Source organism: Poecilia reticulata, linkage group LG4 (assembly GCF_000633615.1).
Source record: "Poecilia reticulata strain Guanapo linkage group LG4, Guppy_female_1.0+MT, whole genome shotgun sequence".
Classification (NCBI taxonomy): domain Eukaryota; kingdom Metazoa; phylum Chordata; class Actinopteri; order Cyprinodontiformes; family Poeciliidae; genus Poecilia; species Poecilia reticulata.
The window spans coordinates 2,549,267-2,564,392 of NC_024334.1; the positions used below are offsets into that span (position 1 = coordinate 2,549,267).

At 36.9% G+C, this 15,126-nt stretch overlaps 1 protein-coding gene across 1 annotated transcript in view; it reads left to right on the forward strand.

Annotated features, from left to right (window-relative positions):
* stxbp3 (syntaxin binding protein 3) overlaps positions 1-14,922 on the forward strand; it is a 15,729-nt gene extending 807 nt beyond the window's left edge. The window contains exons 2-19 of the mRNA XM_008406276.2: positions 286-335; positions 453-534; positions 2,512-2,588; positions 2,667-2,739; positions 2,819-2,919; positions 4,297-4,442; positions 5,771-5,864; positions 6,604-6,728; positions 6,830-6,928; positions 7,016-7,073; positions 7,460-7,525; positions 7,634-7,714; positions 9,533-9,668; positions 9,805-9,911; positions 11,007-11,105; positions 11,940-12,025; positions 13,046-13,194; positions 14,284-14,922. Coding sequence (XP_008404498.1) covers positions 286-335; positions 453-534; positions 2,512-2,588; positions 2,667-2,739; positions 2,819-2,919; positions 4,297-4,442; positions 5,771-5,864; positions 6,604-6,728; positions 6,830-6,928; positions 7,016-7,073; positions 7,460-7,525; positions 7,634-7,714; positions 9,533-9,668; positions 9,805-9,911; positions 11,007-11,105; positions 11,940-12,025; positions 13,046-13,194; positions 14,284-14,387 — 1,733 coding nt within the window. The 3' untranslated portion in view covers positions 14,388-14,922. The remainder of the gene's footprint in view (positions 1-285; positions 336-452; positions 535-2,511; positions 2,589-2,666; positions 2,740-2,818; positions 2,920-4,296; positions 4,443-5,770; positions 5,865-6,603; positions 6,729-6,829; positions 6,929-7,015; positions 7,074-7,459; positions 7,526-7,633; positions 7,715-9,532; positions 9,669-9,804; positions 9,912-11,006; positions 11,106-11,939; positions 12,026-13,045; positions 13,195-14,283) is intronic.
* Positions 14,923-15,126: the final 204 nt, after the last annotated feature.

Genomic DNA, 15,126 nt, shown 5'->3' on the forward strand with positions numbered 1-15,126 from the left:
CATATATAAGAGGACAAATGAACATTAAAAATAATTAATAAAAATATTAATACTCAGATTAAAAAGAAATATGCAACTGAGTAGGATGAGGTTTTTAACATTAAAMATKACATATTTTAGATTAGATAAATGCCACATTATTTGTTTAGATCATAATTATTGATTGTACATGTTGTTGACCAAATATTGCCATGATTTACAAACTGGAGTTTTGTACTCYGCATGTTGGCTTTTGAGTTGACTTTTGATTGTGTGTGAACACTGATATTCTCTCTCTCTCTGCAGGAATAAAAGAAACAATAATTGCAGACTGCAAAAAATCWGAAGTATGGAAGGTAGGAACAGAAATTTTCCATCTGTTATGACTCAAAACAAACTTTTAGGCTTGACTGTGCAACAGTAATTTAGGCCAGAATTGGTGTTTACTGGTTGTTTTCAATTTCTGTTCACAGATTCTGATTTTAGACCCGTTCACCACCAAGCTTCTCTCGTCATGCTGCAAAATGTCAGACCTGATGGAGGAGAGAATAACAAGTAGGTCACAGTGTTTGCAGTCAGACTTTGTTGTCCAGGAGAGAATTCATCAAGATTATGAATTAAGAGTTGGTTAGGCCTGAATGTAAGGTAAGGTAATTTTATTAATGTAGCACGTTTTCAGCAACAAGGCAATTCAAAGTACTTTACATGAGTTAGAGGAAATACAAACAATAACAAAAAAAAAAAAAAAAAGTACTTCACAATTTATGAATTACAGGGTTTCCCCCCTGCTAAGCCCAGTGCTCAGAGTGGTAGTGAAGTCATCCAGCCGCCTGCTTTGTTTTTGAGTTAAAAATGCTTAAAGTTGACAGGAAATTTGAAAATATTTGATAGTTATGCATTTTTGGAAGACTTGAAGATGAATACCTTTTAATGATAGGCAAACATAAAAAAACAAATAAATTAACAATGCTAAGCCTGGTGGGGGCACAAGTAAAGCCTGGCCCGCCAGGCTGATAGTACACTGAGAGAAGTAATAGGAGTTTATCTGGCTAAACTAATAGAAAAAAGAAAAATAGTTTCTATGGATTGTAAGTTTGTTCTAATTCCTGCTCTGGGTTGCTAGATAAGTACAAGTACTCCATAATTTATAAGCTAGAATTAGTTTCTCTGTATAAACTGATAGGAGTTTCTCTGGATAATAATCTAAAAAGCAAATATTGGTCTAAAGTAATTAGTACTCCACAATTTGTAAACRTAATAAACTAAACAGACAGACAGGGCAAAAWAAAAGACAAATCAGGAAAAAATARGCAACATTCATATAGCAAGATAAGGCACAAACATGGAGCYAGTGAAAGGTGGTGACAATCATTAYCATGAACCGAGCATCTCAGTCTCCCAGGCAACAGTCTGATACGATGATCTTATCCTAGAGCAAGTCCTTGGGAGGCTCAGCTCCATTTCAGGAGGGAGTGAAGTGGGAAGGAGAGTTATGTTTACATATCTTCCAGGTGATTTGAGATAGCCGTCCAGCCAAGGCTGACAGGGGAGCCAGTTCAGATACAGAATGCTTTAGTTYGRGTAGATTTTAAAKTTCAATCTTCCCTAAAGTCTYACTGGTGTAACTTTGTTCATTCCAATAATCCAAATTAATGCGGTTGTTCCCGCCGGGCTGATCTAGTGACTTCTCCAAGATCGATTCCATCCYGTTAGTGAGTTTTAGGGTCCACAGCTGACCTGCCAGTTTCCGCATGAATCGCATCCAACTTGTACCTCTGTCCCACAGTATGTCAGTCTGAGCGTTCRCCAATCRYCRTAATCCATCACAAATTTSTCGAGGTATCCGCAAGCTCCAAACAGCAGAAWTCCTGTTCTCATGAATAAATCCAGGGTGAATCCCGCCGGGTGTGTCCCCGCTGGACAAGAGGCTCTCCTGTGCCCAGACTTCTCGTCGAGAAATTTTGATCAATTGCACTGAGAGACSAGTTGACCAGATCAATAATTTGTAGATTCAAAAGATGTGCAAAGAAAGGCTCCAGTAAAGCAGCACAAAAACAGAGCAAGCAAGGAAAAAACTGATCTAAAAAGCAGTTTTAGACCTAAAACTGCTGTAAATTAAGGTTGGAGACGGAGCAGAGAAAAAACTTCCACCAAGAGCTGGAGAGAAAACCTGTTGAAATATTAATAAATAGCTTTGTCTGCATTCAATAAGTTTTTAAAATGAAATRAAACAGAATTTCTTTTCACATTGAATTTGCATAACAAAAGATAATCTGCTGATTTTTATTGCAGAATCGCAAAAAACTGGAGGAACTGATTGATGTAATTTGCCAGCATGCAGATAAAAACTGCTTTGATTTGATTGATAAAATAATATTTTACCATATAGCTGTTATGTTGAAGTTTTCTGCTCCTCTGGAGTCTAGAGGGCCACATAAGAAGCTGTGGCGGTGCAGATTTGGCCCCCGCGCCTTGAGTTTGAAACACGTGTTGTTGTTTCCATTTTTCTGATGTAATGTCTTCTCTGTTTAGTTGTGGAGGATCTGTTCAAAAGCAGGGAGCCTGTTACAGAAATGAAGGCCATCTACTTCATGACACCAACCTCCAAGGTTTACCGTAATAACTCTAATATAACRTCATAAACTTTTATTATTAAAGAATTTTGACTAAAACTTTCTTGTTTCCAGTGTGTGGATGCCTTTATAGCTGACTTCAAGTCCAAACCTAAATACAAATCAGCTTATGTTTATTTTACAGACTGTAAGTAACCTGTAGATGATATAAAAAGACGTTTCTGGATGTCAGGATTGAAGTTGACGGTTTTGTCTGGTTTCCACAGACTGTCCCGATGACCTCTTCAACAAGATGAAGAGTTCCTGTGCAAAGCACATACGGGTCTGCAAGGAAATAAACATTTCCTTCTTACCACAAGAAGCACAGGTAAATGGTTTCAACTTACTCRTGTAATTATTTTTAATAATTGGTTCGWCTTTTTATTCTTAGGAGTTTCTTTTTCTTGAAAACRTAGCAGGTTGCAATGTTTTTAGATAATGCAGAGAAGGACACRTTTTAATCTTCTGAGAGAAACTTTTATGGGTGTTGGTTGCTTAAAGTTATGATGTAATAATCTCGTGTGCTTCCTGCTTTTTAATAATGAAAGGAATGTCTCTGCATTTAGGTTTTGCTTCCTCTTTCCTGTTACCATTTCTGTGTTTTAATCGGATTGTAGAACTTAAAACRAATCAGAATGCTGTCAAAGTTTGTAATCATTCAAATGACTTGCAGCTAATACAAAACTTAAACTTCTTAGCTTAGTTGGTAACAGGTCACTGGCTGTTCAGACAGCTGCATTAATGGGAAGTTAAGTGGAAGAAAAAAGTGTGATTTAAAAATAAAACTTTTTTCAAACAAAACCAATCAACATTCAAGGATTATAGACTACAACTGTTGCATCTCGTAATGCATATKACCAATTAAAGAGTTAATCTAAAGTCGACTGGTCTTATCAGTCGATTAAATGATAAGCGGCCATTTTCTTGGAAACATGAGTTTTCTACTGTCAAGAGCGTCTGTCCATAACACAAAGGGCCGCATTTTTCATAACATTCTGAATTGATAAAAAGCACATAATTATTTTTATTAGCTGCATTAAATACTGACTGAATAAACAGAAAATGGTGGTTTTCTTCTATTACTAAGACAAATAAAGAACTGGTTGTCATTCGATGTAATTCTAATTAGTCATTATAACTAGTTTTACTGAACAATCAATTGTTCCAGAACGATGACATTATAAATTTCAGACAATTCTCAATTAATATAATAATAATGATGATATTGGCATATTTATGCAAGTATGACCTCACAAAAATAAATAAAAACTTAAATTCCTAAAGAAACTTTAACACTGGAAAACACTCTAAAGACCCAAAATAAACAAAACAACAATTATTAAAAAATAATTATGAAGTCTCTTTAACCAAAATTGCTGTAAAAAAAATATTAATAATTCAGCTTCGACAGGGAAAACAGGCATAAGGGGCAGGTAGTGCAAACCAACTACTTCAAAACAGAAAAGCTTTCCAATGATATCATCTCTTTAATGATTGTTGTCTAAATTAAAATTTCTGGGCTCAATTTAATTTATCATGTGATTAATTGATTTATTGATTATTGTGACAAGCTTAGCATAATTATCAAAATTATCGGACATAAATGACTGAATCTAAAATAAGGAGCTTCCCTTTCTAACATTTGAATATCTGAAAAAAATAAACCATTCCACCTGATCCTAATTTGCTCCTGCGTGGTTTCCAGGTGTTCACATGTGACGATCCGGGGGCTTTCCGGAGAATCTACAGTGCTAACAGTCAGGACAAAAGCAAGACATTGGAGACTCTGGCAGACCAGCTCGTCACCCTGTGTGCCACGCTGAACGAGTACCCGGGGGTCAGATACAAGAAGTAAGCAGAGAAGAGTCGGTTTCTCTGCTTGGGTTACAGCACATCTCAGCCCCTAAGCACAACTTCATCTTTTGTTGCATTTCTTTTAAACGCGTTTCCAAACTGTTGCCAGAAAGTTTCAGGCGATGGTTATAATACTTATCACTTGTTTTGTGATGAACGTTTCCCGTTAAAGGAATGTTTTCTGAGTTGCTGCAGTCTCTTGAATAGTTTTGATCATTTCCAGGTCAGTAAGAAACATGTTAAGTATTTCAGTACTTTATGTTGTGGCCACTTATTTTGAATTTTTGTAAATGTTAAGTTCCATCCATTTAGTTTTTCTTTGGGCAGTTAGAATATACTTCACTTTGTTTAGAACCAAAATCTTTAATAATGTTTTATATTATTATTATTATAAAACCCTGCCGACCCCACTGAGGGACAAGGGTGWAAGAAAATGGATGGATGGATTATTATTATAAGGTCTAAAACTTTGATAACTTTTAGACCTTCCTATTAATTTAAGTGATTAAGGACACACTGGGGGATGGATGCCTTTAGTTTGGCTAATGTTTGGTGTGATGGCGGTTTTGACCACTTTTGAACATCAGATTAAGTTAACTTTCGTTTTCATCCAAGTTGTAAGAGATTTTAGTTATTAATTTGTCTATATTTTGGCAAGAAATAAAGCACATACATGTTTTTCAAACCATAAAGTCGGAAGTGTGCTCAAAAACCAAACCACATGTTGCCGCCCCTGACCGTTCTTGAAATATTTTGGTTTTGAAACTTGGAACGCTGCGACACTTTTCGTATTCCACATTTTATAAGGATAAGAAAAGGATTTTCAAAGCAAAAAATAAAATAAAATTCCTAAAAAATATGTTAATTTGAACCGTCCTGCTGGAGTTGCCGTTACCTAGCAACGCCAGCTAAGCCCAGCCCTGTTACCTAGCAACCTAAGTGGAACTCCGGCTTCGGTTAGCTGGTTTTACTGCTCTATGCGCTACACAATGACTGCTGGACAAGAGAAGTGTTTTGTTGTTATTTCAAATGTCTTTTTTACATTGTTTCTAAATCAGTGCTGTTCTTGGGGGGGGAAAAATTACCATTTTTAGAAGTTAACCATCTTTTGTGACAGTCTTAGAAATTGTCGTGGTTGTGTACGAAAACTTATTTCTAGACGTCTTTTGAAAAAGGTTTCAGTAAAGTCTTTTTATGTCAACTTGACCTAAAAAGTCTTCTACTTGACTTTAGTTAGCCTAAAGTTATTAGGCTAACTAATATCGTTTTATCTTGTTTACGTCTCGTATGCGACTCCTGCATATAACAACATGTCTTGTATCTAGAGACAACAACATGCTGAACGCCAAGACTCTAGCAGAGCTGGTGGACAACAAGCTGGCCAGGCACTACGAGTTGGACGACAGTGGGAAGAAAAAGGTGAGACGTCTGCTGAACAAAGAATAACAGAAACTAAACCAGGCCTTGGCCTTGGGAGTAAATCTAAGTCTTGTTTTTCACGCCCATCTGTAACATTTATTCCTTTGCCTAAAGCTGTGTTTTCCCAGAAATTTGGGGATTACTAGCTCGGTGGTAAGACCTGCATTGTTACCAAACATTAAACTGTTTTTTACAAGTAAATCAGGTGCTTTAAAGGTGAACTATTATGCAAAAATTCACATTTTGCATGTTTTTGTACTTCCATTTGGGCTTCTATAAACGGCCTAAATGCTAAAAAACAAAAAAAAAAAAAAACACCCAGCTGTTTTTTGACAAAAGTTAAAGATTCAAAAACCTCCTGATTTGCCACACCACAATGCACATCATATGGGCATTGCGGTGTTGCCTAGCAACCCCAGCTGAGCCCAGCACTGTTACCTAGCAACCCATGTGGAACCTATGTATGCGCTGGAAAATGGCTGCTGGATCCACTTGCTGCATTCTTGTTGGTTGTGGAGGAGGCTCCACTAAGGCTTTTCAAAGATGTATGGTTATGTACTTGCATATCTGTTTGCAGCCATTTTCACACGCGAGCGTAAGCATCGAGGCAGAACTGAGCAGATTGAACTCTGACTAAGAATGATTTTGTGTACAATAACGTTTTGAATAGAGATTTCCTAACCTGTTCGACGATGCATAACGGGTTACCTTTAATGGATGACTTTCCCTCTGCCGGCAGGAGAAGACGCAGGCCCAGCTGCTGATAGTAGAAAGAGGTTTTGACCCCGTAAGCCCCATCCTCCATGAGCTCACCTACCAGGCCATGGCCTATGATCTCATTGATATCCAGAACGACACCTACAGGTAAACCTTCACCTCACTCCAGCTCCCAGCCACATCATTTCCTGACTCCCAGCTTGTTGCAGCAGGCAGCTAAATGCAGTTGTGTGGATGAACTTATGCAGGTACAAGTCCAAAGACGGCTCGGAGAAGCAGGCCCTGCTGAACGAGGACGACATGCTGTGGGTGAAGCTACGGCACCATCACATCGCCGAGGTTTCGGAGTAAGTTTCCCCAACATTCAGCTTACCGGTACGTCATGATCTGGTTCTCCTTACTTATTTCTTTTCTGTGTTTTTGCCTTGTTATAGAAAGATCCCTAAGATGGTGAAGGAAATATCCGCCAGCAAGAAACAGCCTGATGGGAAGGTAAAGAGCTGGAGCGCCGACCACGAGCCATTTCTGCTCCTAGCGCTAGACTAGCACGTTTGTTTTGGTTGTATTTACCCAGAATGCCCTGCGTCGTAGTCCGCTGTTGGAGCGGCCTCCGGTCTGCTTGGCTTTCATATATGCATTCAAACCGCTAAAGAGTTCACCTCAACCGAACCCAGACTGAGATTTGTAGGCGGACTGGAGTTTGTGTTTTTGGTTTGCATCAGTTTGATTCACGACTCCCCAAACGAGCCAAACTTTCTAAGCTAGAGTTATTTAATCAAACTAAGGTTTGATTGATTAATCCAACCAAAATTTGATTAAAGCAGAATAAACAGGGCTGGTGTGATTTTCTAATTGAAACTTTTATGTAATCCTTTCAGATCACAATAAGCAACTTGGCACAAATGATGAAGAAGATGCCCTCATTCCGTAAGCAGCTCACCGAGGTATGAGAACTTTWTTTCATTCATGATGTGGCTGTAAATATAAAGGACAAGTAATGATAAATGAATCTCAGAATAATGAATAAAAACTGTTGTTTTGATCCCAACTAGAAAACGATTCACCTGCAGTTGGCTGAGGACTGCATGAAGCATTTCGCAAACAATGTGGAGAAACTCTGCAAAGCTGAGCAGGTCTGTCTGGACTTACTGTGGTTGACTTTCAAATTATGCTGAAGTTTTATCTAGAAATTGGAAGACATACTTACAGAAGTACGACTGATGCCATTAACCTGAATATGGAGACTTCATTTAATCACATTTACTGGTATTTATTGATGCTGTCATGGAAAAAAGTAGAGAAAATTAAAATGAAGAATATAGAGAGAATTTTGGGGAATTTATTGTGACAACAATCAATCAACAATCTTGTGAAGAATCTTGCATGATAAATGATTTACGATACGATAAAGGCTCAACCCTACTTTTTGATCATTTGGTTTTGCAGGTTTTCTCGAGTATTTTAGTGTGAATTAAGTTTATACAAATATTTTTCCACTTCATTAATCAATTTGTTTTCTAGAAGATTTTTTTTTTCTTTTAGCAATTGTGAATATTGGGGGGGGGGGGGAAATAGCCTATTAGTGAAAAATCCATAAGATTGGATGGAAAATAAATACGGGAAGTGGAAAGTGTCAAAAACTATACTAACAAGGTTTTTTTTCTAATTTAAATGTTGTATTTTTATTATCCTGTAGTTTGCATAGAATTGAAAAACAAAATCTTCTCTTCCTTTTCTTTTCTTGGTGGTACGTTTCCACAGACGTGTTTGAGTTGGTTTTTTGTTTCTGTTCCTGAATTTCGCCTGTGGTTTATGTGAAATTATGTTTCAAAATATTCTCTTACATTATACTTGTGTGGGAAATGACCCGGCCATTTAAAGTCTTTCCTCATTTTAGATCTAGAACACTTGGTTGTAGAGCAGGGTTTGTCAAACTCATTTTATTTTGAAAAATACCAAGTTCATGAATGTTCTTAAAGGGCCAGAATGTGATGATAAAACCCATTAACAAACTTAAAATAATATTAATTACCCATGTCTGCATTTCTTGACTATTTAAATTAAATACTGAACATCTTTTCACACTGATCAGCCCCTACAGAATTCTGTAATTGTTTTATGAATTTTTGTAATCAGAATCACTCATTTTCTGGTGCTAATTTTAAATATTTGCAAGAAATGTTGGAGGAAATGTGACTTTTTGTTACTCGCTGCATCAATCACATACTTTAACTTGATATCAAACAAGATTGAGGCAGCTGTGGAGTAGAAGTAAGAAATACTGCCACCTGCAGGTTGGAGTTAGTATCACTTTAACCCAATGTTTTTGAGCATTTTTGCACAAAACTTGCAATAAAGTCACAATGATAAATTGGCACAGGAAAATAAAGTCAAATTCAAAACTACTTTACTGATCCAAGTGGAAAATTAAATAAATTAGGGATGCATCGATATAAAAATTTGGACCTTTAGCTGATGTGAATATTGCTGTTATGACCAATAACTGATATTTACCAATTTTTTATATATTTCACTACCGTTTTGGCATTTTTGGATAAAACAAGTACCAGAAACAGACGCCAATAAATAGTGATTGTTCATATCGCCCCAGTTTTATTTATTGGTTTGATACCTTTATGTTAAAAAATTACAAATATCGGGTGATACCAATGTTAGTGCAGATATATTGTGCATCCCTAAAATAAGTAAATCATAGAATCGTGAAAAACTGGAGAGACTGATTGATGTCATTTGGCAGTAAACGGATAAAAACTGCTTTGATTTGATAAAATATTTTAATAAAATAATGATATTTTTTCATGTCCCTGTGGTGTCCAGAGGACCACTGGAGAAGCTACAGTGTGCCGGATTTGGCCCACGCGCCTTCAGTTTGATCCTGTTGGATAATATTTGTATTTTTAGGAAGTTAAATGTTTGTGTTTCTTGTGTAGGACCTGGCTGTTGGTTCTGATGTGGACGGGACAAAGGTGAAAGACCCGATGAGGACTCTGCTGCCGGTGCTGCTCAACCCGTTCAGCAAACATGACAAGATCAGAGCCGTGCTGCTCTACATCTTCAGCCTGAGCGGTAAAACGTTCATCTCACCCTGCAAAGCCCAGCCTCCATTGACTACAATTAATTAAAACATCCCTGTCTGTTTTCTAACACTAAGTAAAATGTTGAATCGATGTTTCGTTGATTCTGCTCTGTTGTGTGTGAACAGGAACGACAGACGAGAACCTGAACAAATTTATCCAGCACGTTAAAATCGAGGACGAACGAGAGTTTATCCTGAACTGGAAGGAGCTGGGCGTCCCCATCATCACGTCGGTATGTGAAGAAGTTTTATCCTTTCACTCCAGGCTGTGATCTAAAAATAGAAAATGATGTTTTTATTCTGTTTGGAACTCAGAACCTGTCATTTTAAGGTTCATACAGGTGCTTGAAAGTGCTTGAGTTTCAATTGGGAAAGTGCTGGATCCCTGCATGAAGTCCTTGAAAGTGCTTCATATTCAAACTGCAGTGTTTGTAACGTTTGATTAAAAGCCTGAATTTGGAAAATGTTTTTTAAAGTTAAAACCAGATATTTTCATACAACTAATAAAAAGTCCAAATTTTCTCGCTGTTTAAAGTTAAATGCGGAAACTTTTATGGTTTAGAAAATTATTAAAATTCTTTATATTTCCTAAAAGCCAGAAAATGAAGCAAGAACATTTTTAGTGTTGCCTTGGTTCTTTCTTGCATGTTTCATGAAATCCTTTAATCTCCATGGCAACCATGCAGCTGTTCAAAACGCCTGGTTGGACCTAGCCCCGCCTTCGAGGTGCAGCTCCTCCCCCACTCATCTCCTTCAGACTAGCCACCAGCAGTTAGCAAGCTCTTGCAAAGACCTAAAACTGTTAATCTGCTGAGCTCATTATAGGAGCTACTTCTCAGTGAAACGCTGCTAAAACGTTATGAGGTTAACAGAGGAGCCACTCTGCAAAAACAAAAATATTTTGGTCTATTTTCTAATGCAAATATCTTAGTTCTCCTAAAATAACATTAGACTAATTTACAAGTAACTTTTCAGAAAGAAGTAGGAGCTTGATTTAATCAGTGATTCCTAAATATTGATGAAAAAGTACCAATGGATCAAGTACTTTTTATCAATAGTGAGGAAGTATTGACTTAAAATTAGCTCTTATATCTTGCTGAAAAGTTATTTGTTTCATTTTCATAATAACACAAGTTAGTATACTTGATTGTGCTATGTTCCCAGAAGACACATAATACTGCCCCTTTAAAGTATTTTTAATTTTTGAGGAAAAATGTCACCCTACAAAAAGCATTTGTGGGCCGCACAGAAGTGTCCTAAGGGCCCCAAATGGCCCCCGGGCCGCACTTTAACCACCATGTTGCTCATCTTTGTTCTGTTGTGTTCAGGCCAGTTTCTTCTCCCGCAAACCAAACCGAAGAGATCGATCCCAAGATGAGACGTACAACCTTTCCAGATGGACTCCAGTCATCAAGGACGTGATGGAGGTCAGAGGTCAAATTAAACACAACAAACTGTCGGCAGCTTCATCTGTTGGTCTCATCACTGTGTATAAAAAAAGAGAAAAATCCACTCTGACACACAGCTTCCAGGCTTTTCCTGGCTGCAATTTATGACATCTGTCAAGCAAAAAGAGAAAGGAAGAGTAAGAATCATCTCTGAACATTTTTTAATTCACTCAGCAGAAATTAATGGGGAACTCAGAGTTCAAGAAATCCCCCAGCGGTAATCTGTCTCAAAATTCACCCTCTGACTCTTATGTTTCTGTTGGTAGTTTTCCTGAAAGCCACCTCCTTCCTACTGATCAGTTTATCCTGATCAGAACCTGTGTACTTAAATATAGCATAGTTAGGTTTTAAAATGACAGTTTCTATATGGTAAGTAGTAGCAGTCGGCATTTATTGCATCATTTATCGTGAAAAATTTCTTTACATAAGAATTTTAGCTCATTATAATAAATTTCCCTTGTTAATGTTTTAAAAAACTGACTGTATAGAAATTTTATTTTTGTAGTTTTTTTGTTTTTTGTTACATGAGAGCATCAATAAATTGATTAAAAAATACCAAAATTTCTCAAAAAAAAAAATCCTCCCTGAAATTAAGACTGTGTCTTCTACCATTAGAGTAAATAAAGGGTAAATCATGAATTAATGTTGGTCTGGAGAGCTTTATTATCTTACAAAAATAAAATCATTTGAAAACTGCTTCATATATTTACTCAGGTTGTGTTTTCTGATATAAAAATTATTTTATGTACGCTGCAAAGAAGATTTATGTCCTGATTGCAGAAAATAATGTAAAAAAAAAACAATTATTTTTAGGATGCCGTGGAGAACAAGCTGGACTCCAGAGACTGGCCGCACCAATCAGAGTGTCCCGCTGCCTGGAACGGCTCCGGCGCTGTCAGGTGGGTCATCAGGAAAAAACTATTGATTTTCATCATTCAAATATTTCAACATCAAAACAGCAAGATCAAAAAAAATTATGCATAAGTAAAATTGTTGAGATATTTAGCAAACTAATGCCACAAAAACCCAGTTTTAAACACTTATAGCCTCAGAGGTGGCAAGTTATCATCCTAGTGGTCATTAATTCAAAAAGATTTTCAATGTTTCCAAAGTCAAAAGCATTTCAATTTTAGTTTCATTTTATTTCACATTTTGAATATGCCTGGCTTTGTGTTTGGCATGTTTGTTCCTCCCTATGATGTGGTGATTGGGTTAGTAATGTTTTTTATATCATTGACATAATCATCTCTTCTTTTCACAGTGAACAGTTTTTTGACAAATAAATTTGAGTAAGTCAGGTTTTGTCTGTGGATTCTCCTATTTTGTTCCCAACTATGAGCCAGGTTGTTAACGATTGGGGGCTTGTCCGGGATTCAGTTTGCAATTATTTTTATTCTGGTGATCTGCATTTTTGCTTTAAAAGTAACCAGGGTTTTTTGGACCTCCCACAGTGGCGCTCAGTAACTTCAGCTAGAAATGATAAAGTACCCAACTAATGTTTTTAAATAAGGACATAATAATAAATTCAGTTTTTTTTCAGTCTTCTCAAGGAACAGAACTACATTAAAGTATAAATAATTATTTAGATATTTTTTTCTTGTGATTAGACTGGAATCTACCAACGTGTTTCCACAAATATTAACATTCCACTGAAGAAAATGTATTGATTTTTACCAAAGTTTTACCCTTAAAACCTTTATCTTATCCTGACAGAAGTAAAAAACAAAACTATGGCTCTTTCAAAATGACAGCCATTAGCTGGCGTARGTATTTCTCAAAAATGATCAGTCATGTAACATTTGTGACTCTAGAGAAGCTTTATTTGGCTGGACTGAGGGCCAAATGTCTCGTCTTTTCTTTTGGAATAGACTTGTTCTCTTGCTCGATCTCCTAAATTTCCTAACATGTATGTTCTTCAGCGCCCGCCAGAGGAACAAACCCAGCACCCAGGACGATCGCCGCACCGGTTCACGCCTCATCATCTTTGTTATTGGGGGCATCACCTACTCTGAGATGCGCTGCGCTTACGAGGTCACCCAGGCGGTGAAGTCCTGTGAGGTCATCGTGGGTTAGTATTCCTCTTGAAAACAACTTTATTTCTCTGGAGTTGATCAGTTTTTGTCATTCAGTCAGCTTCAATTTGGTTTTAAATGTGACCTATTGTGCTTCCTTGACCAGGCTAGGATAGGTCAGTGGGCGACACGAACCATGTCCATTACATTTTTAGCACAAAATMRTTCYTAAAATKWGCTGTTTTAGGGCCTCTTGTCACTTTATAACCAAATAAGCTGGTGYTGGCYACAACCCCAAACTTTATGGGGTTGTGATAATTCCACATCAAACAGATGTGCAATTATACTACTGTACATCTTTGAAAAGCATTAGTGGAGCCTCCTGCACAACCAACAAGAAGGCAGGAAGTGGTTTCTGGATTGAAGTCGTCAAAAGACTCGTCTTTTCCAACAGCCATTGTACAGCACAGACAGCCGTAATACCAGCTGACCAAACGTGCTGGAACTCTTCTCATAACTGGGCTTGGGCTTGGGTTTGCTAGGTAATGGTGCAGCGTTCATTGATTTTGTGACTTAACAATTGAAAGGTTTTGAAAYGGCTCGTTTTCCAGACACCAACAAACAGCAGGAAGGATTTTTTTCAAGCTCTTGATYTGTTYTTATAACRGGTGAGACCCAAGTGGAAGAAYRAAAATGTGTAAAATGTTTAATTTGCATGATAGATCCGCTTTAACATACATTAACCATTCTAATGTCTAAAAGCAACTTTAAAAGGTAAAGTTTTTAATTTGACCAGCTGACCAAACGTGCTGGAGCTCCTYTTGCATTGCTAGGCTGGGCTTTGTTGAAGTTACTAGGTAGTAATTTGTGACTTTACATTCCGAAGGTTTGACACCAACAGACATTAACTTATTGCCAAAAACCAGCTGGGTGTTTATTTTTTAAGTCCTTGGCCTGTTTTAAAAGTATTTTGAGACCCAAATGGAAAAACAAAAACATGTAAAATATGAATTTTGCATAATGGATCCCCTTTCATGCTTTTTATGACCTGCTTAATTGCTCCTTCTTATTTATTTTTGACTTAATTCTCCCCCCTGCTGGTACCAATGAGAACTCAAAATGGATAATTTTCTATGTTTATACAGGTTCTTCTCATATCTTGACCCCCATCGGTTTGCTGGAAGACATTAAAGCCCTGAGCAAAGGTCCGATKGAAACCTTTACAGTAGAGGAAAGAAGCAACGCCTGAGAAATCTCCCATGTCACTTCGTCTCATGTCACTCAGCCCTGCACTCAACTCAACTTCCTGATTGGAAAACTGAAGGGAATTCAGCTGTAGCTTATTTTTGTCTTTTATTTTACTTTATGCACATTTATAGTGACTGTATTGACAAATTATCCTTTAATCTTTCATTTCGCCTGTCAGAATACAGTCTGTTTATAATGTATGTAGCTTTGTACTATTAAATCAAATGGATTAATTTTAAAATTAACTAACCTCATTTGACTAAAAGCAGGTTTGTGTTTAAAAAAGTGTCCATAATGCATTATTGTGTTAACCTGGTAATGTTACAAGTTGACCAGCCCCTGACAGCTGTGGGAAAATAAAAGCACAAAGTTGTTGTATATACTGTATGTATGCACCGAGTGTCTGCTTTGTTGTGTTGCCTTTTCTGATCACTGCTGTTTATAAACACCTAATATATTCTGAGTGTTTTTAAATGATTACACCTTTCTTGGATTGAACAACTGACTAATAAATGGATGAAGTGGTTCAGCTCTGAGCTGTTTTTGCCATGTCTGCTGCTGGGTTTTTTTTTTTGGATTATAAAAACACAGGGAATGCAAACAAAATGAAAATCTGCTATATAATTTTTTTTATGTCACATCAGTTCTTAAAAAAACATTGAATTGTTTTTATGAGCTTTTTTGTAAAATATTTACACCCATCTGAATAAAATATTTGATATTACAGCAATTAACCAGTT